We start from the raw sequence: 26,483 nt of genomic DNA, 5'->3' as shown, positions 1-26,483 counted from the left end.
AGTTGTGAACATCGACTAGTATATTATTTCACAAAGGATCTCATATATGTAAAAGGCTCCATGTAGATATAAATTCCAAATTAAATTTTATGACAACGATGCATGAATCTAATCAAAACATTCAAAACATTTCATTCATCTTCAGCTTTTTGTATAGACATGAGATAATAATATCAACTCTCTGGGGACTTCCCTGGCGATCCAGTGGTTAAGACTTCCTGCTTCCAATGCAGGGGGCAAGGGTTTGATCCCTGGTCAGGGAATTAAGATCCCGTATGCTGTGCAGTACAGCTTTCCCCCAACCCCCCACCCAGAATACTAGCTGTCCAAAGGGAGAATTTTGCCTGGGTTTATGATTTAAAAGTAGAATTCAAGAAGTTTAGGAGGAACAACTTTCAACTTGCAGATTTGCTTAGTGCTAGTTACTGACTTTAAAAGGTGACTTACTTAACTGGTGTTCTGTAATCTGATGGATGATCTTATTTCAAGCAATTCCTTGATATTTTTGACAATTAACATGTACCAACAATCTTTATGGACTCAAAGTGTTGCAAACAAGAGGCTGAGAATGAGTCATTAGGGACTTTCAATGCTATAATCTGAATTCACAAAGAGAATTATTAAAATGTGTAAATGGGTTTAGTAGGTAAAGCAATTTCTCCATTTACCTGCAGAAAAGTTCTGTCGTTATTTCATTCAAAATCCATTCAACTTAACCCCAAAAATACATGACACTACATGTGTCAATGAAAGAAAAAAAACAGCAATCCCAGTTAATGAATGATTGTTCCTTTAAGGGATAATTTAAAGAGATGAAATTATTTAAGTTCCACTTATAAGTGATAAAACAATTCCTGTCAATCAAGTGCAAAGAATAATAAATGTTCATCTGCCTTTCATTAGTATGTCTACCTATGCAGACAAAGTCCTCAACAATGAAAATGGCCAAGAACTTGAAAAGATCATCAATTTTTTCCCCCCAGTGGGTTTTGTCATACATTGATATGAATCAGCCATAGAGTTACACGTATTCCCCATCCCAATCCCCACTCCCAAGATCATCAATTTTTAACTCTTGATCAGGAACTGCTTGAAACTATTTCACACATAAGACCTTTTTTTATTAAAAGTTACATTCAGGGAAGTCAGCTCAAGTTTCTCATTAAAATATTTTTTAAATATATGGAGGCGCTACACACATTCAATATGTAATATCTCTCCTAACACTTTAAGTTTTATTTTAACATAACTCTATAAAAAATAAATTATTTACTAAATAGCTATTAACATAAGCTCATAAAAAGGAAATAAATATTTTTCACCAACACTCGGACAGGACATGACACCTTATGTCCCCCATCAGTTCTCTCCAGTGTCACACAACCATCCTTTTCTACTTGTGCCATGAGAAGAGAACAGAAGCACCAAACTACTATATTCTCACTACCAAAAACCATCTGTTGAGCAAATGAGTAGATAGGTGCAATATGGAAAGCCAAACTCACACACACAAAAAAAAAGTCACACGCTTTCATGGAATTTTATGCAAAAATTCAACTTTAAAATTTCATTTGACAAATAATCAATAGTCCAAGCTCCTTCTACTAACAGCAAATTAGAATCCAAAAGAGTCATCAGTAATGTTGCATAAACAGAGCTCCAGAAAAACAACCAGTAGTCAAATCAACTCTAGCACATAGTACAATATATATGACCTGCTTCGGAAAAGTCATGAGTTGGCATCTTATAAAAAATACATGAGTTAAAGAGCAACTCTAGGAAATTCTCATTCTATAAAGAATAAAGAACAATACTATCCATTTTTACAGAGAAAATAAATCACAAAAGAATCCAAATAATTTATTTTTTAAATGACTGGAATAATCTAGGCCCAATCTATGTTTAATTTTACTTGGCTAAAAACACAAATGGTTACATTATTTGAAACATTTATTTACGCCCACAAAGTTATTCATAAATCTCTATAACATCCAGACTTTTATCCTGATACAAACTGATACACCAAGACTTAAGTGTTATGAGCTTGGTTGTAGAATGTAAAACAGTTTTATTACCTTTAGAAAGCAGTTTGTCCTACTCTATAAAGCCTCCTTTCTCCTGTAATGCTATGTAATTAAAATTTCAGTGAACAGAATACTACTAAAATAAAGCATTTTATACAACTAGGCTTTTTCCACATTTTCAACAAATAGCTGAGATCACATTTAAATCTTATAGTAATTAATGCTTTATAATTTTAGAATTTTTATAATTAAAGGTCATCTAGTGAAGCCCCTTCATTACACAGAGGTAGAATGTACAGCTTAGAAAAATTAAATGACTTCCCCAGGATAAGAATTACACAAATACTAAGGAGACAACAGTAATTAGGGTTAGGGTTAGGGTTAGGGTTAGAGTTAGGGTTAGGTCACAATTTCATACCTACAGCTATTAGCAGAAAAATTTCTGAGATGCTTTCAAATCGAATATGGGAATAAAATTAGAAAGGCACTAAACATCTGAGTGCAGTATTAGACAGAGTGTTCTCTATATACATATATATTAATATAAGTACATATGTAAATACACACAAGTTCAACTCTATAGCCTTTAGACCTCTATAGGCCAACAGACAGACAAATAGTTTGCAAATTATCTTTCTAAAGCAACATGAATTATAGTCAAAACAGAGATCCTGAAGTTCTCAAGTACATAAAACAATAAAAGAAAATATTAAATATTTTTAATTGTCTATTTGAGCACTCAATTGTCACCAATTTAAAAGATCTTTATTCATTTAATGACTTAAAAATAAAACAAGGGTTATCATAATCACAGTCTCCTCAACCCTGCCATGAGTAACTCCTTCCTACCAAAGATGCTTCCAAGTAGCAGCAAGAGAGATAAATATAACAAAGTGCCTACAGTCATGAAACTTAGAACAGACAATAAAATAAGTATATATATTTAAGAACAAGATCATATACCTATATATCATGTGTGTATGTGTCTTTTAATGTGGCACATAAAAGATGGTAAATTGATAGAATGGAATCATATGGTGGTCAAGGAAGGCTTCTCATAGAGGAAGTGACCTATTAAAGTGGGAGACCTACAGAAAGAGAAGGAATATCATAGAGAAACAATCACACATAGATGTGAAGGGAGAACGTTCTGCACAGAACAGATAACAAGTACAAAGGTCCTAAGGTGAGAATTACATTGGCAAGTTCAAAGAACAACAAAGGAAGGGGTTACAACCAGACAGAGTAGAGATGAGATTAGGAAGTTACCAGCAGGAGTCTCATCATACAGGGCTTGGTTAGGATTTTATTCTGAGTATAATAAGGAGCCAGAGCAGCCAAGTAGTATGAATTAATGTGTATTTTTAAAAGTTCATTCTGGCTGCTGTATACAGAATGCATTGTAGAAAGGCAAGAAGAGAAGCAGAGAAATAAGTTATATAATCCTAAACAAAAGGTGGTAGCCATTTACAGTTTAGACCTGGAGGTGACAAAGGACCTGGGGTATATTTTGTTAATGTGTGCGAAACAGAGTGTGAGGAGAAAAAGAAAAGTCACAGAAAAAGGTTTCAAGGATAAAAATTGTTAAGATTGTGTAATGATTTACCTACTAAAAATGTTTTCAAAATTATAGTCTTTGTGGTTGGTGTGCCAACTGTTTACTTTCACCACTACATCACCCTTCCATAATCGTCTCCTCTGTGATGACAGGAGCTAGAAATCTGTAAAGTTTATTTCCCAAACTCCCTGCAAGCTAAGAGGTCAGGTTCTACAAATGGGATCTGATGTTAGATTAAGAGGCAGGAGATAAAGAGAAGCCACTTTTCTCTCTGCTTTCTGTTCTGACACAGCCATTAGTGAGCAACTGAGCTACTCCAACTTTCAGCAGCATCAGGGGCCAATCCAGGAGTGTCAGTGGGACCGCAGGTGCGAAGGCTCTTGTGGCGGCAGCAAGCAGGCAAGCTCTGACTTCCTGGCTTGGGAACAATCCAGTGCAGCTCACAGGCGCTCTGGTATCACTTCTACCCAGAGTCCTGCAGCCCTAAGGACAACAGCCCCTTCCCATGCTGGCTAATCTCCAGGTGGCATCACTGTGGCTTTTTTCTTTCTTCCAACTCTCCCAATACTTTGTAACTAAGTCAGTGTATAAAAATCTTTCTATAAGTAACACCATATGTAAAAAAAAAGAAAGAAAAGAAAGAAATACCATATGTGGTTTCTATTTTCCCCAATGGATACCAACCAATATAGTAAAGGAAGAAGTATCACTCCAGGGACTAGTTGCACAATTTCTGTTACTCATCACAACACCCTTTTACATATTGTTATTGCAAATTTTATCATTCCCCCTTTATACAATAGTAAACTGAAAAATGAAAGTGATTTTAAAAATTGACCAAAATTATACAGCTCGTAACAGTGAAGCCTAAACTCAAAGCTGTTTCTATCTAAATTCTATGTTCCTTTTACAATGTTAAAATCAAGAAACATTGATTGTTTTTAATTCTAGAAAAGTGGGGGGAAAAAAACACACTATTGGCATTAGTTCAGGAAACTAGTTGTACATTAACAGCACTAGCACTGAAAAGACTAATAATCTCTATTGTCTTGAAGCAAACTATACTTTTAGCCCTGGCTTCAAACAAACCTCATTTTTACAGACTTAATTTACTCTAACAGAATAATTTATAAAATACTCTGAATTTAAGATTTCTTGACAGGACAGACTTCAACATACATTTAAACTATTTCTTTGCCAAAAGTTTATCTTAATCATAACTTTTCACATATAAAACTATAACAAGAGAAAGATAGTCTTATATAAAGCAGTAATAAAAGACTTGCTGATTTAAAGAATATCAATAATAGGACTATTACAAAGGATACTTTATTACAAAAAAAATTTATTATGTTAATTTAAAATCAGTAACTTTTTAAAAATTTTAATTCTCTTTGTATTACACTGTTTAAGCAGTCTGAATCCAAAAGATTCCTTGAATTAAAAGAAATCAAATATACCATACACTAGCATCCAAATTCAACAGAAGGCAAAAAGAACACGAACAAGGGGTCATTAGAAACAAGTTGGTTCAAAATCATAAAACTCTTGGAGAAAAAACAAAGGGATAAATTTGAATGATCTAGGATTTAGCAATGGATTCTTGGATATGCCCTAGAAGAAAGAGCAACAGAAAAAAAAAAAAGAGTTACAGGAGAAAAAAGAAAAGATAAATTGGATTTCATCAAAATTAAAACTTCTAGAGAGGGGCCAAGACGGCAGAGTTGAATCGTAAGATGACCCCCTCTCATAAGCGCATCAAAAACGCCCAACAATCTGCAGAACAACCGTCACTGAAAAAAAACTGAAACATACCAGGGAAGAGTCTCTCCAACGAAAGACATAAAGACAGAACCACAATGAGATTGGTAGTAGGGGTGTGCCTGTGATATGATCAAATCTCATACCCCTCCAAGAGTAAGCAACCCATAAACTAGAGTATAATTAGATTACAGACATTCTCCTACAAGAGTGAGAATGCTGAGCCCCACATCAAGCCCCCCAGCATGGGGGTCTGGCACTAGGAGGAAGAGAACCCAGAACATTTGGCCTTGCAAGCCAGTGGAGCTTGACTGCAAAAGCTCCACAGGATTGGGAGAAATAGAGACTTCGCTCTTAAACAGTGCACACAAAATTTCAGGTGCATCAGGACCCAGGGCAAAAGCAGTAGCTGGATAGTAGCCTGGGTCGAATCCACCGCTGATCTTTGGAGTGTCTTCTGGCGAGACGCGGCGGATGTGGCCCACCCTGGGGACACAAACACTGCTGGTGAACATACTGGAAAACACTGACCTGTGGGGCCTCGCCCGGAGGCTGATAAGACCCAGCCCCAAATAAAAGCCTGCAGTCTCCAGTGTTGGGACATCTCAGGCCAAACAAAAAACTGAGCGGGAACACATTCCCACTGATCGGCTGACAGGCTACCCAAAGACTTCCTGAGCGCAGCAGCCTCCAGACACACCCCTAGAATGGCCCTGCCCACCAGAGGACAAATATCCAGCCCCACCACCAGGGGGTAAACACTGGCCTCTCCTGCCAGGAAGATTCCATAAGCCTATAGACCAGCCTTACCCACCAGGGGGCAGACACTAGAAGCAAAAAAATTATGGTCCTGTAGTGTGCAAGCCAAAGTCACAAACACAGGCCAGATATTACCCTGGAATTACTTGGCACCTAGTTCCTTGTGACAAGAGGGGACTGCCCTGCTGGGACACACTGGACATCTCCTTCAGAAGGTCACTTTTCCAAGGTCAAGAAACACAATGAACGTACAACATAAAAATACAAACAGCAATTTAGACAAAATGAGGCAACCTACTCCAGTATTCCTGCTTAGAAATCACTGCCCCCGAAGAGAAAAAAAGAATGAAAAGAAATGAGAACTTTAGCCTTGGAAGCCAGTGGAGCTTGACTGCAAAACCTCCACAGGATTGGGAGAAATAGACTTCACTCTTAAAGAGTGCACACAAAATCTCAGTTTAAAAGACTTCTGGAACAAGTGTGATAATATGTGCATTACAGGGATCCCAAAAGAGAAGAGAAGGTTCTGAGAACGTATTAGAAGAGGTACTAGCTGAAACTTCTTAATCTGGGGAAGGAAAGTCACCCAAGCAAAGGAAGTGAGAGAGTCTCATGTAGGATTAGCCCAGAGAGGAATACACTAAAACACACTGTAATCAAAATGACAGGAGTCGCGAGAGAATATTAAAAGCAACAAGGAAAAGGTAACAAATAACATATAAGGGAACTCCCATAAGGCTATCAGCAAATTTTTCAGCAAAACTCTACTCACCAGAAGAGAATGATATGATATATTTAAAGCGATGAAAGAAAAGAACATACAACCAAGAATGCTCTACCCAGTAAGACTCTCATTGAGATTTTATGGAGAAGTCAAAAACTTTACAGACAAGCAAAAGCTAAAAGAATTCAGCACCACCAAAGCAGCTTTACAACAAATGCTAGAGGAACTTCCCTAGGCAGAAAAGAAAAGGCCACAACTAGAAACAAGAAAATCACAAAACAGAAATGCTCACTGGTAAAGGCAAACACACACGAAAGGTAGGAAACAATCCAAAACCAAAGCTAATAGTAAGGTTTAAGGACAAAAGTAGTAAAAATCATTTGTATCCACAATAAGCAGTTAAGAGATGCACAAAACAATCCGATGCAAAATATAATACCCAAAACAGTGATCATAAGGGGAGGTGAGTACAAATGAAGGTTATCTAAGATGTGTTTGAAATTAAAAGGTCAGCAATTTAAAACAAGCACATACAAATATAGACTTCTAGATAAAAATCTCATGGTAACCACAAAACAATAATCTACAATAGATATACACAAAAAGAAGAAAAAAGAATCTAAATAGAACACTAAAGAGAGTCATCAAATCACAAGAAAGAGAACAAAAAAGAAAATAGGAAGAAAGACCTACAAAAACAAATCCAAAAAAATCAAAAAAATGGCAATAGGAACATACATATTGGTTATCATCACCTTACATGGAAATGAAATAAATGCTCCTACCAAAAGACAGAGACTGGCTGAATAAATACCAAAATAAGGCCTGTAAAACTGCTGCCTATAAGAGACTCACTTCAGATCTAGACACATATGGACTCACAGTAAGTGGATGGAAAAAGGTATTCCATGCAACTGGAAATTAAAAGAAAAGTTGGAATAGTAATAGTTGTGTCACACAAAATATACTATCAAATAAAGACAAGAGACAGAGAAGGACACTACATGATGATCAAAGAATCAACTCAAAAAGAAGGTAGCACAGTTTTAAATATATAGGTACCCAACATAGGAGCCCCTCAATATATAAGCCAAATGTTAAAAAGACATAAAAGGAGAAACTGATATTAATACAATAAAGTGGTGGACGTTAGCATCCCACTTACATCAATGGATAGATTAATCAGACAGAAAATCAATAAGGAAACATGGGACTTAAATGATACATTAGGCCAGATGGACTTAATTGACATTTATAGAGCATTCCATCCAAAAGCTGTGGGACACATATTCTTTTCAAGTGTACAAGGAAAATTCTCCAGAATAGATCACATGCTAGGACATATAGCAAGCCTCAGTGAATTTAAGAAAACTGAAACTAAATCAAATATTGATATCTTTTCCAACTACAAGGCTATAAAGCTAGAAATCAACTACAAGAAAAAAACTTGAAAAGATACAGACAGATGGAAGCTAAACAATATGCTACTAAGCAACCAGTGGATCACTAAAGAAATCAAAGAGGAAATTTTTAAATGCCTAAAGACTAATGCCTAAAATAGGAAAATTACTATTCAAAACTTATGGGATACAGCAGAAGCAGTTCTAAGAGGGAAGTTCATAGCGATACCAGTTTACCTAAGGAAATAAGAAAAGTCTCAAATAACTTAACCTTACACAAGAAGCAACTAGAGAAAGAACAACAAACAAAACTTAATGTTATTAAAAGAAAATAAATCACAAAGATCAGAGCAGAAATAAATGAAATAGAGACTTCAAAAACAACAGAAAGATCAATGAAACCAAAAGTTGGTTCTTTGAAAAGAAAACTAATTCAACAATGAAAAGTTGAAAGCATTTCCTCTAAGATCAAGAGTAAGGATGCCCATTCTCGCCATTTATATTCAACACAGTTTTGGAAGTCCTTGCCACAGCAATTAGAGAAGAAAACGAAATAAAAGCAACCCAAATTGGGAAAAAAGTAAACCTGTCACTGTTGCAAACATTTCTATGTCACCCTTTAGACAGTCTCATCGAGAATAAAAGGGAGAGGACCAAATAAAGAAAATCAGAAATTAAAATGGAGAAGTTATAACCACCACCACAGAAATACAGAAGATCATAGGGAGAATACTACAAGCAACTATACACCAATTTAAAAAGACAATTAAAAGAAATGGACAAATTCTTAGAAAGGTACACTCTTACAAGACTGAACCAAGAGGAAACAGAATATACAAACAGGTCAACTACAGTACATAAACTGAATCAGTAATTTAAAAATTCCCAACAAATAAAAGCCAAGGACAAGATGCTTTCTAAGGTGAATTCCACCAAACATTCAGAGAAGAGTTAATACCTATCCTTCTGAAACTATGCCAAGAAACTGCAAGATAAGGAACACTCCCAGATTCATTCTATGAGGCCACCAACACCCTGATACCAAAACCAGAAAAAGATATAAAAAAACAAAATTATAGGCCAGTATCACTAATGAACACAATGTAAAAATCATCAACAAAAAATGAATCCAAACTGAATCCAACAATACATTAAAAGGATGATACACTATGATCAAGTGGGATTTATTCCAAGATATGAGGACTTTTCAATATCTGCAAATTAATGAATGTGATAACATCACATTAACAAACTGAGAAATAAAAACCATATGATCATCTCAACCAATGCAGAAAAAGCTTTGATAAAATTCAACATCCATTTATAATACAAACTAGTCCAAAAATAGGCATAGAGGGAACATACCTCAACATAATAAAGGCAATGTATGACAAGTTCACAGCTAACATCATATTCAATGATGAAAATATGAAAGCATTTTCTGTAAGATAACGAAGAAGACAAAGGATGCCCATTCTCACCACTTTTATTCAGCATAGTTTTGGAAGTCCCAGACACAGCAATTAAAGAAAAGGAAATAAAAGGAACCTGAGCTGGAAAAGAAGTGAAACAGTCACTGTCTGCATGTGGCATTTCTATGCTCTACACAGGAAATCTTAAAGATGCCCCAGAAAACTACTAGAGCTCATGAATGAATTCAGTAAAGTTGAAAGATTCAAAATTAACGTACAGAAATTCATTGCATTTCTATATACTAACAACCAAATATCAGAAAGAGAAATTAAGGAAACAACCCCATTTACTATCACATCAAAAAGAATGAAATATCTGGGAATAAACCCACCTAAAGAGGCAAAAAAAGACAACCTACAGAATGGAAGAAAATATTTGCAAACATTACAACCAGCAAGGTTGTAATATACAAAATATACAAACAGCTCACAAAGCTAAGAATCAAAAAAGAAACAACCCAATCAATAATGGGCAAAAGACCTAAACAGACATTTCTCCAAAGATGGCCAACAGGCACACGAAAATATTTTCAACATCACTAATTATTCATTTCAGTTCACTCGCTCAGTCATGTCCGACTCTTTGCGACCCCATGAACTGCATCACGCCAGGCCTCCCTCTCCATCACCAACTCCCGGAGTTTACTCAAACCCATGTCCATCGAATTGGTGATGCCATCCAACCATCTCATCCTCTGTCGTCCCCTTCTCCTCCTGCCCTCAACCCATCCTAGCATCAGGGCTTTTTCCAATGAGTCAACTCTTCGCATGAGGTGGCCAAAGTACTGGAGTTTCAGCTTCAGCAACAGTCCTTCCAATGAACACCCAGGACTGATCTCTCTTAGGATGGACTGGTTGGATCTCCATGCAGTCCAAGGGACCCTCAAGAGTCTTCTCCAACACCATAGCTCAAAAGCATCAACTAATTATTAGAGGAATGCAAATCAAAACCACAATATCTCAGTATCATCTCACACCAGTCAAAATGGCTATCATCAAAAAAATCCAAAAACAATAAATGCTGGGGAGAGTGTGGAGGGAAGGGAATCCTCATACACTATTGGTGGGAATGTAAACTGCGGCAGCTACTATGGAGAACAGTATGGAGATTCCTTAAAAAACTAAAAACAGATATGCCATATGACCCAGCAATCCCCTTCCTGAGCATATATCCACAGAAAACTCCAATTTGAAAAGATGCAAGCACCCCAGTGTTCATAGCAGTGTTTACAATAGCCAAGACACGGAAACGACCTAAATGTCCATCAAGAGAGAAATGAATAAAGATATGGTGTGTAGGTACACACACACACACACACACACACACACACACACACACACACAAAACTACTCATAATACTAGAATACTACTCAGCCACTAACAAAAATGAAATGTAGCAACATGGATAGACTTAGAAATTACCAAGTGAACTAAGTAAGACAGAGAAAGACAAATATCATATGATATCACTTATATGTGGAATCTTAAAAAAATTGATACAAATGAACTTATTTACAAAACATAGACAGGCTCACAGACACAGAAAACAAACTTTTGGTTACCAAAAAGTATAGTTGGCCAGGGGGGGAGCAGAGGGTATATATATATTAACATATATACATTATTACATATAAAATTGGAGAAGGAAATGGCAACCACTCCAATATTCTTGCCTGGAGAATTCCATGGACAGAGGAGCCTGGTGGGGTCACAAAGAGTTGGACACGACTAAGTGACTAACACACATAAAATAGGTAAATAACAAGGACCTACTGTATAGCACAGGGAACCATATTCAATACCTTATAATAACCTATAATAGAAAGAAATCTGAAAAAGAATATATATATATATAACTGAATCACTTTGCTATACACTTGAAACTAACATAATGTTGTGAACTCATTATACTCCAAAAAAACAATCAAAACTTTAATGCATCAAAGGACATTTATCAAGAAAGTAAAAAAACAACTTATAGAATAGGAAAAATTATTTACATATCATACATCTGATAAGGGTTTAATATCCAGAATATATAAAAAATTCAATTTAAATAAATTTTTAAATGGGCAAAGGACTTAAGCAGACAACAACGGTAACAATGGCAGAAGAAAATATACAAATGGTCAATAAACAGATGAAAAGATGCTTAACCACATTAGTCAAGCAAGAAATGCAAATCAAAGCCACAGTGAAATACCATTTCACACCTACTACAATGGCTATAACAAAACGGAAGGAAAGAAGGAAGACAGACAGACAATAAGTTGACCGAGATGTGAAAAACTGGAACACTCATACATTGCTAGTAGGGATGTAAATGGGAATGTAAAATGTTGTAGCCTCTGTGGAAATCAGTTTGATGGTTTCTCAAAAAGATAAACACAGAATTACTTATGCCCCAGCAATTCTACACCTAGATACATACCAAAAGAACTGACAGCAGAAACTGAAGAAGATACTTTTACATGGTAATTTTGGTATAAATAAAATTTGAACCACAATTAAAATAAATATTATCAGATCAATTCATCCTTAATAGGTTGTCCAAAGAAAAAACCAAGAAAATCAAATTAACTAAAAACCAGAAAGTAGCAGAATTTACAAAGAATATAAGTACGGATATTCCCCTCTTACAGACAGTTAAATTTTGAAGCACTGAATAAATAATTATGAGTCATACATATTAGATTTTTTTTAATTATAAAAAATATATAGCTTACAAAGTACATATTTTCAGTAAACTTTTACAAAATGTATAAAGGCATTTCATCAGAATCCAAAAGTAATATATATCCCTCGTTCTTAAAGATCTGTCCTCATATCTTAAACACACACATAAATTGCTCAAAGAATACAACAGTCTTTAATATTAGCAACTTATTAGACAAAGGGGATATATTTATAATTAAAAGAAATAGCCAAAGTTAGAATTATGACTTGTTACATCTGTCTTTCTTCTTGAAATACCTGCTTAAAAATTTACAAAGGCACAACTTAAAGAGAAAAAATTAACTTTTATGAGTGTGTACTTCATTGAAATTAAAGTTCACTATTACAGGATGGGAAATAATACACATATATAGTTCCATCTTTTCTCTCACACACACACACACATTTTAGATCTACCCAGCTAAAAAGTTGCTAATAAATCAAAGTCTGTGAACTCCAACTTAAGTAACTCTATAAAATACTACCACCAAAGAAAAGTAATAAAGCATTACCATGGCCATAATAACCCTTACTTACTAACACTTACTGTGTGAAAATTTATCATTTCTTGAAGACTGTCAGAAAATTTGGTCAAACTTGTCTATGAGAAAGAAATCAAAAGAAAGCCAAGTCATTTAAGAGCTACTAATATACACTGGAAAAACATAATTTCAGCATTTGTGACAGAAAGATCAAGTTACAGTGTAAACAGTAACATTTATTTCTCACTAGGACAATCTCACTATTTCTCAGACATGGTCTGCATAGAAGTCTACAGGTAGTAACATAAAACTCAAGAACAGTCAAAGAATTAAACTGCCTATCAATACTGTTAAACTAACTAATTAAAATGGCATATATAAACCTAAAGGTTAAAAGTGAGCGTATCAAGACTGTGCCCATTTAGGTATCTATGCATCACATAATTACCAAATTTCACCATTTTTTTCACTAGCTATTATTCCTCATAAAAGAAACATTATAATACCACATAATATAGCAAGGGGTCTAAGCTAACACAGCTAGCTGACCAGAACTTTCCTATGCAGCCCCCCCAATGTACAGTTAGATACTAGTCTTAAGTTAACGTTCTCTGCTTGCACTAATAAACATGATCCTACCCTACCTGCTCAGGTGCCCTTCTAGATGCTTCGGCTCACCTAGCAGCAAGTATGCTAAACAGATATTTACAACAGAGATCAACCATCACCTTCTAACTGTCCTAGAACACAGGATTATATAAGATAGCACCAATAGGTGATAGCTTTTCCACTTCTGATTTTAAGGACCACCACTATTATTAATAAGGTAAATAGATATAGTTATTTGATAACATGTTGCACTTATCATTTTAACTAAGTTTAATAATACCAACCTCAACTACAGCATCATTGCTAGAATACTGTGCCAGGTCTCGAATCCCATTCATGAACTGTTTATTTGCAACACAAAAGGCTTTTCCAGTATCAATCATTGCAATACACAGTTTCACAAGCTGAAAAAGAAACACATTGTATAACTGAAAATATTTTTTTAATTAATTGAACAAGTATTATCAATAACGACATGAGTATGCCTAGTTAAGATTACAGTTCATCAATAAATCGAAACCAAATGAAAAGTATTCTTTTTTTTTCCCTTTGGCTTATAAAGTAAATCATAAGAGAGTTGTATCAAAAAAAAAAAAAAAGATGACCGTTCACGATGCAGAGGGTGTCCTATAACACCAACCACCAATCAAGTTAATTTTTAATTTTATCAAGTTAAATTCAACCCTATAATTTAACTCCACAAAAATGTATTAAGCATCTCTTGGAAGGAATAAAAGGAAACTTAGGCAGAGCAAGCAGTTTGACAAAAGAATTTTAAAAACACAACTGTGGTATGGTGGAGGAAATGGAAGTAAACTGGTATTGTGGGTAAGTCATGCTGGTCATTTCAGTATCAGACTTATCAAAGCAGAATTGATTAATCAACCATATTTCTCCACTGCCAGCCATTCTAGGCACTATACTAAATCTTAGAACTGAGCTTCTCTCTCTCTTTCCCCACTCCCTCTTTTTCTCTTTCCCTTTTTAATCTTTCTCTTTTTCCTTTCCATTTCTTTTCTTTTTCTAGCCCTTCTTTTTTCTTTATTTCACACAAAACATCTTCTTTAAGCAAACAATATCTTGGGTGAAAGTTAAACATAATAAAGATAAAAGTGGAGCTGATCTAGAAGAAGGAAGGGTAATGACAGCATGGGAAGTGGTCACCAAGAAGAGGATAAACAGCTCAGGAAAACTTTAGAAGACAACACAAGGATCTCAGGAGTATAATTTAAAACTGTTATCCTGGAATCTAGAGCAACGCTAAGTGAAAAAAAAAAATCTCTGTTCTAATCTGTTCTACTAATTCTGTTCTAATTCTCTGTTGTAATTCTCCAAACTAGGCTCCAACAGTATGTGAATCAAGAGCTTCCAGATATTCAAGCTGTATTTAGAAAAGGCAGAGGAACCAGAGATCAAACTGCCAACATCTGTTGGATCATCAAAAAAGCAAGAGAATCCCAGAAAAAAATCTACTTCTGTTTTATTGAATATGCTAAGGCCTTTGACTGTGTGGATCACAACAAACTGGAAAATCCTTCAAGAGACAGGAATACCAGACCACCTTACCTGCCTTGTGAGAAACCTGTATAAAGGTCAAGAAGCAACAGTGAGAACGGGACATGCAACAACGGTCTGGTTCCAAATTGGGAAAGGAGTACATCAAGTCTGCATATTGTCACTCTGCTTATTTAACTTATATGCAGAGTAAACCATGGGAAATGCCAGGTTGGATGAAGCACAAGCTGAAATCAAGATTGGCAGGAGAAATATCAACAGCCTCAGATATGTAGATGATACCACCATTATGGCAGAAAGCAAAGAAGAACTAAAGAGCCTCTTGATGAAAGTGAAAGAGGAGACTGAAAAGGCTGGCTTAAAATTCAGCATTCAAAAAGCTAAGATCATGGCGTCTGGTCCCATCACTTCATGGCAAACAGACGGGGAAACAATGGAAACAATGACAGACTTTATTTTCTTGGGCTCCAAAATCGCTGCAGATGGTGACTGCAGTCATGAAATTAAAAGGCGCTTGCTCCTTGGAAGAAAAGCTATGACAAACCTAGACAGAGTATTAAAAAGCAGAGATATTACTTTCCTGACAAAGGTCCATATAGTCCAAAGTTATGGCTTTTCCAGTAGTCATGTATGGATGTGAGAATTGGACTACAAAGAAGGCTCAGTGCCAAAGAGCTGATGCTTTTCAATTGTGGTGTTAGAGAAGTTTCCTTAAAGTCCCTTGGACTGCAAGGAAATCAAACCAGTCAATCCTAAAGGAAACCAACCCTGAATATTCACTGGAAGGACTCATGCTGAAGCTGAAACTCCAATACTTTGGCCACCTGATGTGAAGAGCTGACTCATTAGAAAAGACCCTGATGCTGAGAAAGACTGAAGGCAGGAGGAGAAGGGAACGACAAAGGATGAGATGGTTGGATGGCATCACTGACTCAATGAACATGAGTCTGAGCAAGCTCCGGGCGATGGTGACGGACAGCGAAGCCTGGTGCACTGCAGTCCATGGGGTCACAAAGAGTTGGACACAGTTGAAAAACTGAACAACAAAATCCTAACCGTTAGAAAAGCAGGTTAAATTCTATTTAGCACAAACACAACTGCTATGCTCATCAAAACCACGCAAGAGAGAACAAAGGAAGAACATCTAACCAGGACTATGGGGTTCAAAGAAGGACTCCTGCAAAAGGAAACACTTGAGAAAAGCCCTGAAGACCAACAGGAATTAGTCAATCAGATAAGGATAATAAGACATATTTTAGGAAAAGCATGAGTTAACCCTGAAGCTTACAAGGCAGGGTAAACCAGAGGCACTAAGGAGCTTAGTTCAGTGCAAAAATGTATACACGGGCCAAATCAGGAAAAACACGATGGGCAAAGCAAAGGTGTTCACATTTTATACGAAAGGAAATGGGAAACAATAAAGACACCCTACATCTTAGAAGCATGGCTTAGGGTATCTCTCTTTCAAACAGAGGATGATGGCTTTACATTAGAAAAGCGGACAATTTAGAGATGTAGAGAGGGAAAAGAGAGAGATGGCTAAAGCAAAGTCTTTCTCAAAGAAGTTAAGTCTGGAAGTGCATAGGAAAGGGGGTGCTTTTATCACTCAAATGGGTGTGTGTGTGTGTGTGTAATGGATTAAGGACAGACTCTGTTAAGTTTCTAGATTAAAAGCAAGAAATAAAAAGTGTTCCCCTCAAAAGGAAGACACAAGTTCCTCTACTAAGAATGAAGAATAAGCTGGTAAATCTTGAGAGAACAGTGAATATAAGAGCTGCTAAAGATGAATGCTCAAACTACCACACAATTGCACTGATCTCACACACCAGTGAAGTAATGCTCAAAATTGTCCAAGCCAGGCTTCAGGAATACGTGAACCATGAACTTCCAGGTGTTCACACTGGTTTGGAAAAGGCAGAGGGGCCAGAGATCAAACTGCCAACATCCGCTGGATCATCAAAAAAGCAACAGATTTCAAGAAAAAACATCTATTTCTGCTGTACTGACTATGCCAAAGCCTTTGACTGTGTGGATCACCACAAACTGTGGAAAATTCCTCAAGAGATGGGAATACCAGACCACCTGACCTGCCTCTTGAGAAACCTGCATGCAGGTCAGGAAGTTAGAACTGGTTATGGAACAACAGACTAGTTCCAAATAGAAAAAGCAGTACATCAAGGCTGTATATTGTCACCCTGCTTATTTAACTTCTATGCAGAGTACATCATGAGAAACGCTGGGCTGGATAAAGCACAAGCTGGAATCAAGATTGCTGGGAGAAGTATCAATAACATCAGATATGCAGATGACACTACCCTTATGGCAGAAAGAGAGGAAGAACTAAAGGGCCTCTTGATGAAAGTGAAGGAGGAGAGTGAAAAAGTTGGCTTAAAGCCCAACACTGGCATCCAGTCCCATCACTCCATGGCAAATAGATGGGGAAACAGTGGAAACAGTGGCTGACTTCATTTTTGGGGCTCCAAAATCACTGCAGATGGTGACTGCAGCCATGAAATTAAAAGATGCTTACTCTTTGGAAGATGACCAACCTAGACAGCATATTAAAAAGCAGAGACATTACTTTGCCAACAAAGGTCCATCTAGTCAAGGCTATGGTTTTTCCAGTAGTCATGTATGGATGTGAGAGTTGGACTATAAAGAAAGCTGAGCACTGAAGAATTGATGCTTTTGTGGTTTTTTTTTTTGTTGTTGTTGTTGTTTCATATCCCATATTGCACTTTTATTTTCACCTGACTTTTAAATGAGTTACTGGTCAAAAGTAATCATCTTTACTATTTTCTCTTTTATATTAATGAACTAGAGCTAAATTGGTATTAATTTCTACATAGAGGAGCCATTATCAGAATAATTCTCACTTTAATTCTGATAATTATATTCAAGAGGCAGAGATAAGGCAATGAGCAAATAAACAGAAGTAATTAAAAGGACAAGGTAATGAGGAACTGATGCTTTTGAACTGTGGTGTTGGAGAAAACTTTTGAGAGTCCCTTGGACTGCAAGGAGATCCAACCAATCCATCCTAAAGGAGATCAGTCCTTCATTGAAAGGACTGATGTTGAAGCTGAAACTCCAATACTTTGGCCACCTGATGCGAAGAGCTAACTCATTTGAAAAGACCCTGATGCTGGGAGGGATTGGGGGCAGGAGGAGAAGGGGATGACAGAGGATGAGATAGTTGGATGGCATCACCGACTCAATGGACATGAGTTTGGGTAAACTCCAGGAGTTGGTGATGGACAGGGAGGGCTGGCGTGCTGCAGTCCATGGGGTCGCAAAGAGTCGGACATGACTGAGCGACTGAACTGAACTGAAAGAAAGTAAGATAACCTGACTGAGTCTTGAAAACACTGCTTTGCATCAAGAATCCCACCAATCCGTTTCACCAAACAAGTGTGTAACTTTTCCTTAAGGACTCTGTAGCCCAGGTATAAGATAGAGAATATAGAAGATTAGACAAAGACAGTCAAAATTCTGCAGAATAGGTGCTATGAAAGGGAAATGGAGGTCTTCAGAAGAGAAATGATGATACAAAGTTAAGAGCAGACTGTAAGGGTTCACAGAAATATTATACCTAACAGCCAAAAAGTGGAAACAACCCAAATGTCAATCAACGGATGAAAAGATAAACATGGTACATCCATACAATGGCATATTATTCAGCCACTAAAAAGGAAATACTAAAGATATTACAACATATACAGATGAACTTTTAAAACATTATGTTAAGTGAAAGGAGCCAGCCACAAAAAGTCAAATATTGCATGATTCCATTTATATGAAATGTACAAGAATAAGCAAATCCATAGAGACAGAATGTTTATTAGTGGTTGCCAGAGCATACAGGGAGAGGAAAATTAGAAGTGACTGCTAATGTGTATAGAGTTTCTTATTAGGGTAAGAGAAATGTTCTGAAATTAAGTAGTAGCAATAGTTGTACACACTGTGAATATACTAAAAAACACTGAGTTTCAAACTTTAAAATGGTATATTTTATATTAGGTGAATTTAACCCTAATTAAAAAATTATTTTTTAAAAAGTACTCTGAATAAAAAGGGGATCTGGAAATGGACAGACTTAAAAAACTAGAGACCTAGATAAACCTGAAAAACAGAAGCAGGAGGAGTCCAAGATGAGAACTGCAAAGACCAGAGACTCCCATCAGAAAGTAAGGTATCAAAGATTATTCCAGTTTCAGAGATTACAACTTTGAGCAACAAGGCATAGCATCTGGCTGTGTGAAACAAGTAACAGAATTAAAATAAGGAACAGGAGCTGGAGAGAAAATCAATGTGTCATATAGCTGAATCAAATATATACTGCAGTTATTCGGGAGAAGGACTGACTTGGAGATAGATAAATACTTTGCCAGCTGTCAAAAGTCCTTATTAGATGACAGTGACGATAGCTGTAACTAAATCACATAACATAACCTACAAAGAAGGAAGATTTTTACCTAACAGTAAAATGAGGGGATTTTTCCTCTGCTAAAGACAATCTGTCTTCAAGACAGACCAAAGTCTGTTGAAGAGACATCACCAACATTAACATTCATTTAGAACTTACCATGTGCCAAAGCACTTAATATGTATTAACACATCTTATTCACATAATAACCCTATGAGATAGATACTCTTATCTTCCCCATTTTGGAGACAAAGAAACTCAGACATAGCAAGGTTCAGGAACTTGCCCAAGGCCCATATGGCTTAGTGAGTGGTAGAGCCTGACTCATATATGGGCAGTGCTGTTCTAGGCTTTGTGCTCTTTCCTACTAGACTATGTTGTAAACCAAATATTACAATAATATTATAATAATTTCAATGGAAATATATTTTTAAAATGTAAGAAATGTAAAAATGCAAGAAATAATGTAATATCTGGGGGAAAAAAACTAAGTTTGATAGTACTTGAGCTGTATCTTAAAGGGTATCTACTTAAAAAGCAGCAAGCCATTTCAATGAGAAGATTAAACAGATATGGAAATTATACCTAGATGGCAACTATGATGCTCTGTGATGTTGCCAATGCCAGAATACCAGGCAGAATGGATAAATAATTGGACCTAGTCAAATAATGCCATTCATTCATGGAGCATTACTCATTAGAAAGAGTGTAACTACCGATGGCATATATTTACAAGCAAAACAAATATAAGCTAAGTCAGCTAACTAGTTAAACCTGTCACTACCATGATTTGCAATGATATTACAGGTACAACCTGCCCTGCACAAAGTTATGAAATCACTAAACTAGCCTTAGATAATCCTTCCCCTCCACTAATGCCATCACCTTCAATAACAACCAGCTCTTGCTCCTCACAGGCCTCTTTAATTGTACCTCCTCATAATTCCAGAGTAAAAATGATCAATGATAGCTTAAGAATTTGGGAAAGGGACATTATATAAGGGATCAAGATCTTAAAGTAAGAAATATGTTTTAAAAAGTGTCAAAGTTTCCATGATGTCCTTACTGGTCCAACTCTGTTGATGTTGTTTAGTCGCTCAGTTGTGTCTGATTCTTTTGTGACTCCATGAACTATAACCCATCAGGTTACTCTGTTCATGGGATTTCCCAGGCAAGAATACTGGAGTAGGTTGCCATTTCCTTCTCCAGGGGATCTTCCCAACCCAAGGGTTGAACCGGCATCTCCTGCTTGGCAGGTAGATTCTTTACCACTGAGCCACCTGGAAAGTCCTGGGACAGACTCAAGAAAGGGTTTAGAGTTCTTAGTACTGTATAGCAATACTTTGACAGCTTGCTTTAGATTTGGACTTCTTGGTTTAAGATTCTACCAGTCTCTCAACCCCAACCAAATGACATAAAGGGGTGAAAACCAAAGATAGCTGCTCATAAAAGCAAAATCATTAACAAAATACTGTAACAGGAGTCTATTTAGGTACTTTAAATTCTGAGGTCCCCCCGACACATAGGTTCTATTTGATTTAGATGCAAATCTACCCAGACAAAATGGATACCCTTATTGTACTACTCTGTGATTCTTTAAAAAAAAAAAGAAAGAAAGAAAGAAACTTTATCCTTCTATATATTCTCTCATACATCTACCAGAAAATCAAAGCTACATCTTCTGCTATCTACCTTAAGAGTTTAAAAACTTTGTTTCATAGAGTCCTTAAAAATAAATGCAATACATCAGGGTAAAATAATAATAATGATGACAACAATAACAATGATTCCATACACATAATTTTAAATAGAAAAAAAGGTTTCTGAAAATATCTTTACCAAAAATTCTAACATTTATTTTTTAAAACACTTGCCTGGAAGTTTGCTAGGGTTCCTCAGAAAACTTTCAAGTAGCATGTGCCCCTCAATATAGACTCAGGAGTATAGTGGTGCACAAAAAGAGCACTGAACTAAAATAAAACAAATGGGATTCTAACCCTAGTTCTGCCTTCTCAAGCTCTGTGATTTGAACCAATTCCTCTTTACTTTCTGGGCTTTGCTACTGTCATCTAGAAAATGGAAATAATCCACTTGCCCCACCTACTTCACAGGACTATTTTAAAATTCCCAAACATACTATGTATCAAAGTGCATAAAAATAACTCATTACTAAACATTTTCTGAAATTATTTTGTCTTACATATATAACAGCTACTGCTTTATATATTTTCTATACTATTTACATTATATATACATATTTCATGATTTCAAAACATTTGAAAATCTTCAGTCTAATGTATCTTACATCACTGCTATTCAAAGTGCAGTCTATTCAACAGCACTGGTGTTACCTAAAATCTGGCTAGACAAACAGAATCTCAGATACCAAGACTTACTGAATCTGGATCTGTATTTTCACAAGAACCCCACATATTCCTATGCACAGTAACATTTGATAAGCACTGCTTTCCAAAACAATTCCATTTACAATAGTAAGTAAATAAACAGAAAATTATCTTCAGAAAAGGTATTTCAAATAAACACATTTAGTCTCCAGAAATTTTAACAATGAACAATGGTTACTTAAAATCAGAAGCCATGTCTTATTCATTCTTATATTTCTGTTATACAACAGATAACATTTCTGAGAAGGAGGCCAAAAAAGAAGAGAGATTATCAATAATTAACACAGAAGATAGGAATCAATGTACATTTACCCTTGCATAGAATATGACAATTTAATATCAATTATTAAATAAATATTCAGTATTTCTGGCATTAGCATTAAAAAATGGAATGAGTATTAATAATTTTATGTTTGAACACAACCAAACCCAAATATACAACCAAGAATGGTTAGGTTACATATGCTATCCATTAAGCAACAAAAAGTTATACTGCAATCTTTTTAATGGAGAAGGAAACAAACTTCCAACAGTATAAAAGATGACTAGTCAGACAGGGTTCAAACTTTTGCGCTGCCAGTTAGATTAAATTTTCAACCAACTACCTAACATCTCTAGCCTCAACTTCTGTATGTGTAAAATCGGGGTAATATTAGCATTTACCTTCATGGATATAAAAGAAATCACATGACCCATCTGGCACTGTAGGCACAAATCAGTATACAAAACAAGAACTACTGTTTTAAAAAGTTAAAGTAAAATTTACCTTATCAAGTTTCAGTTCCAATTCTGCCACATCTCCTTCCACTTCTTCCAAAGCAGCCCTAGAAAAATTAAACAAAAATAAGTTAATTTGTGTTTAAATGTATACTTTACTCTTGAAAAGTCTAACTCCAAGTGAAAAAATAGGTATGGATGCTTAAAAACTACACTTCATGTAAAGTATTAATTGTCTTAGAACAAAGTATGAATATTTCATAATCACGTGTTATAAAAGATGATAGATTATTATTTAACATAATAAGAGAACACAAGCTAATTTACTCAAAGTATTCATACCCTTCAAATTAATAACACTAGTGAGAACTATTTAGCATTAGGTTTTTAAAAACAAGCAAGAAATTTTGAAAGTTGAGCCTTACAAAACTCGTATTTCTATTCAACAAAGCACATGTAATCAAACAGCAAAGCATCGTTGGCAACCAAAAATAAAGGCTTTTACTTTTAGAAATAGTCCACAAAGATATTTATTACCCGTATTTAATACACCATTTTGTTTCCAATGTATTTTTAAAGAAATCAGCAGATTCTTTTCCCCTAGGAATGACAAAATTCTAACAGTAAAATAGTACTTGATATGCACTGTAGGGCAACATTTCCAAAATTGGAAATTAAGGGGTGAAGAAAAGCAGCAACTAAAACTTTTTAAGGATAGCAAGATTTTATACTTAAGATTTTGTATACTTAAGAAGGTGACAGAGGATGAGATGGTTGGACGGCACTATCAACTCAACTGCACATGAGTTCGAGCAAACTCTGGGAGACAGGGAAGGACAGGGAAGCCTGGTGTGTTGCAGTCCATGGGGTTGCAAAGAGTCAGACACAAATGAGTGACTGAACAACAACAACAATACTTAAGAGTAAAAAAATGTCATTCAAGTAAAAAAAAAAGTTATTCATCTACTTTAAGCTATCAGTTTAATTTTCAGACAACTACTCGATTAACTAGCAACTTCACAATATCTGTTTTTTCATTTACCAATATTCGCTTCAAATGGATAACAGTGGGGAAGTAGCCACCCAAAAACCCATTTTGAACTCTGGGCAAGAATTCTCAGTTAGTGTTAAGAAAAGAAAAATAGATAAGATATAAGCTCTACTTAAAACCCATTTTGAACTCTGGGCAAGAATTCTCAGTTAGTGTTAAGAAGAGAAAAATAGATAAGATATAAGCTCTACTCCCAAAAGTACCCACTTAACCTCTGTGTGGCCTCTTGAATGACCATTATTATCAGCTTGTGGTTCTACTTTTCTGCATAAATGCTCAGTTGTTAGCCACATCCCATGGCTAACAGTCCATGTACCATGTACCATGGACTGTATGCAGCCCACCAGGCTCCTGTCCATGGGATTCCCCCAGCAAGAATACTGGAGTGGGTTGCCATTCCCTTCTCCGGGGGATTTTTCTGACCCAGGGATGGAGCCCATGTCTCTTAACGTCTCCTGCACTGGTAGGCGAATTCTTCACCACTGAGCCACCTGGGAAGTCCTTCTAATTCTCTACCTGGCAACATTTATTGAAAAAGTTTTCAATCTCCAAAATAAGAAAATTATGTAACTATAAATTACTCAGAAAAGAAATGCCAATTCTATAAAATGAAACACCCTAGCATACAGTTCAAGGAAACAAAAGGTGTTATACTTCCACAGCATAGAAAGAGAAATGCTTCTCCCCTAAACTAAAAGTTAGTCATTTTCTGCAGCAGTTTTCCAAATGACACATTGTTCCCTTAGCCTAGAAGACATTTCCCCTTCACATTAACTTCGTCTCTTCAACTGCCTCTGTGTTACTCATCATTTAAACAATTCACAAAATAAAGCATATTAGTTCAAGGATATCTATTTTTTGTAAACAGGTTGAAAACTTACATGCCCAGCAATAAGGAATAATGTAAACAAATGGTGGGATCCCATCCCATCACCAAGGTAACAGGTTTTTAAATGAGATTGATCTGTACCTACTGACATGGAAACATGTACATTACAGAGTATCACAAGGGCGGAAAAGCAATTTACAAAATTATATATAGCGTGAGTCCAATTTCTTTGCGAGGAGGCCTACTGGTATATGCACAAGAAAAAAATCTGGAAGCCTATTTACCAGTCTGCTAACTATAACTCTGAAGAATGGGGATCAGAGAGCAGAAAGTGAGAAAAAGGATTTACACTTTTTATGCTCACACTTCAAGACTGCTTTAGTATTTTCAATGATTTTAGATACCATTTTAAAGTTAATAAAGGGGGGAAGTTCTGATATCACCTTCCCAGGAGGTATGTCCTCTTGGTATCTCTCTCTCTGTCTACTTCTCTCACTAGTCTGAGCTCCTGGTAGCAGTATAGACACTCAAAATGTCTGATGAGTCAAAAAAGGACCTCCACAATTAATTACTGTCAGAAACTTTTCTTCACTGACACTTTTTTTTGGACTCACCATAAGGATTGCAGGATCTTCAGTTCCCTAACCAACGTTTGAACCCAGGCCCCCAGCAGTGGAAGCAGGAGGGCCTAACCATTGAACCACCAGGGTATTCTCTCTCCATTTATACTTTTAACCTTCATTTAATTTAGCTTGATTCAATCTTCAACTTTAAGAAAATTACCTAAAATAATCAGCTTTAAGATTTGATTTTATCATTGGTTTCTACTAAACATACAGTTTGATAGAAACTTAATGTACATTCCTCAATTTTATTTCATTGCAGAATTCTATGAATTTATTTGTGAAACACTTTTAAACACCCTTCTTTAAAGAGGTAAAAGTTATATACAAAATTAAGAGAGAATACGTGTTTTGCCTATCATTTCAGAATAAAGCTCTTTGTAATCATATATTCAAAGAATAAAAGGTTATCATGGAGGTTTCTTCAACATTTCACCTTCTCTAAGAAAAAAATCTCTGTCCTTGGTTATTTAAGATGTGTTTGTGAAAACTTGTAGCAATAAGTAAATAGTGTCTAAGGCAGCCTGATAAGTTGTTGTATATTCTTACTATAAAAAAGTCAAATTTATGGAAAGAACATGGTCTGGGTTCAAATTCCGTCCTACCACTCATATTTAAGGCTAAGGTCTTTTACCTGGTTTTTTTCATCTGTAAACTGAGTAAAGAAATACCTATTTAAAATAAAGGTTAAACCCAGAGGAATCGGGTGGAGAGGGAGGTGGGATGGGGGACCGGGATGGGGAATACGTGTAACTCTATGGCTGATTCATATCAATGTATGACAAAACCCATTGAAAAATAAAAAATTAAAAATTAAAAAAAAATAAAATAAAATAAAATAAAGGTTAAGTAAAGGTTAAAGGAGGGACTGTCCATATCACTGGCCACAGTACATATGTCATCACAAAAAAACTCAATCCATAAGAGCTTCCTTCTCTGCTTTCCCTTCCCTGAATTCTGAGGTGAATTTTACCTTTCTATTACTTCTACTCATAATGCAACAGAATCATTCTGGAACACATCTTTACTATACAAATGAATAAGTAAAACAATCTACACAACAATTCTTCAAACAGTGAAAGACAGACATTACTCCTTTCCAACTCTCTCAAATACTTATTGAGCATGTGAAAGTGAAAGTGAAAGCCGCTCTGTCATGTCCAACTTTTGGGGACCCCATGGACTATCCAGACCAGAATACTGGAGTGAGTAACCTTTCCCTTCTCCAGGGGATCTTCCCAACCCAGGGATCGAACCCAGGTCTTCCACACTGCAGGTAGATTCTTTACCAGCTGAGCCACAAGGGAAGCCCAAGAATACTGGAGTGGGTAGCCTATCCCTTCTCCAGTGGATCTTCCCTACCCAGGAATCTAACTGGGGTCTCCTGCATTGCAGGTAGATGGATTCTTTAC

At 36.0% G+C, this 26,483-nt stretch overlaps 1 protein-coding gene across 2 annotated transcripts in view; it reads right to left on the bottom strand.

Moving 5' to 3' along the window:
- The window catches only part of ACAP2 (ArfGAP with coiled-coil, ankyrin repeat and PH domains 2), a 153,532-nt gene that overhangs the window by 76,839 nt on the left and 50,210 nt on the right, over positions 1 to 26,483 (bottom strand). For both annotated transcript variants that reach the window (XM_065943559.1, XM_065943560.1), the window contains exons 2-4: positions 22,618 to 22,675; positions 13,790 to 13,909; positions 12,962 to 13,015 (exon numbers count right to left, since the gene is read on the bottom strand). In XM_065943559.1, the coding sequence (XP_065799631.1) occupies positions 12,962 to 13,015; positions 13,790 to 13,909; positions 22,618 to 22,675 (232 nt within the window). The remainder of the gene's footprint in view (positions 1 to 12,961; positions 13,016 to 13,789; positions 13,910 to 22,617; positions 22,676 to 26,483) is intronic.

The sequence above is a fragment of the Muntiacus reevesi genome, chromosome 8 (genome assembly GCF_963930625.1).
Source record: "Muntiacus reevesi chromosome 8, mMunRee1.1, whole genome shotgun sequence".
Taxonomy (NCBI): Eukaryota; Metazoa; Chordata; class Mammalia; order Artiodactyla; family Cervidae; genus Muntiacus; species Muntiacus reevesi.
This window is presented reverse-complemented; position numbering and strand designations above follow the sequence as displayed.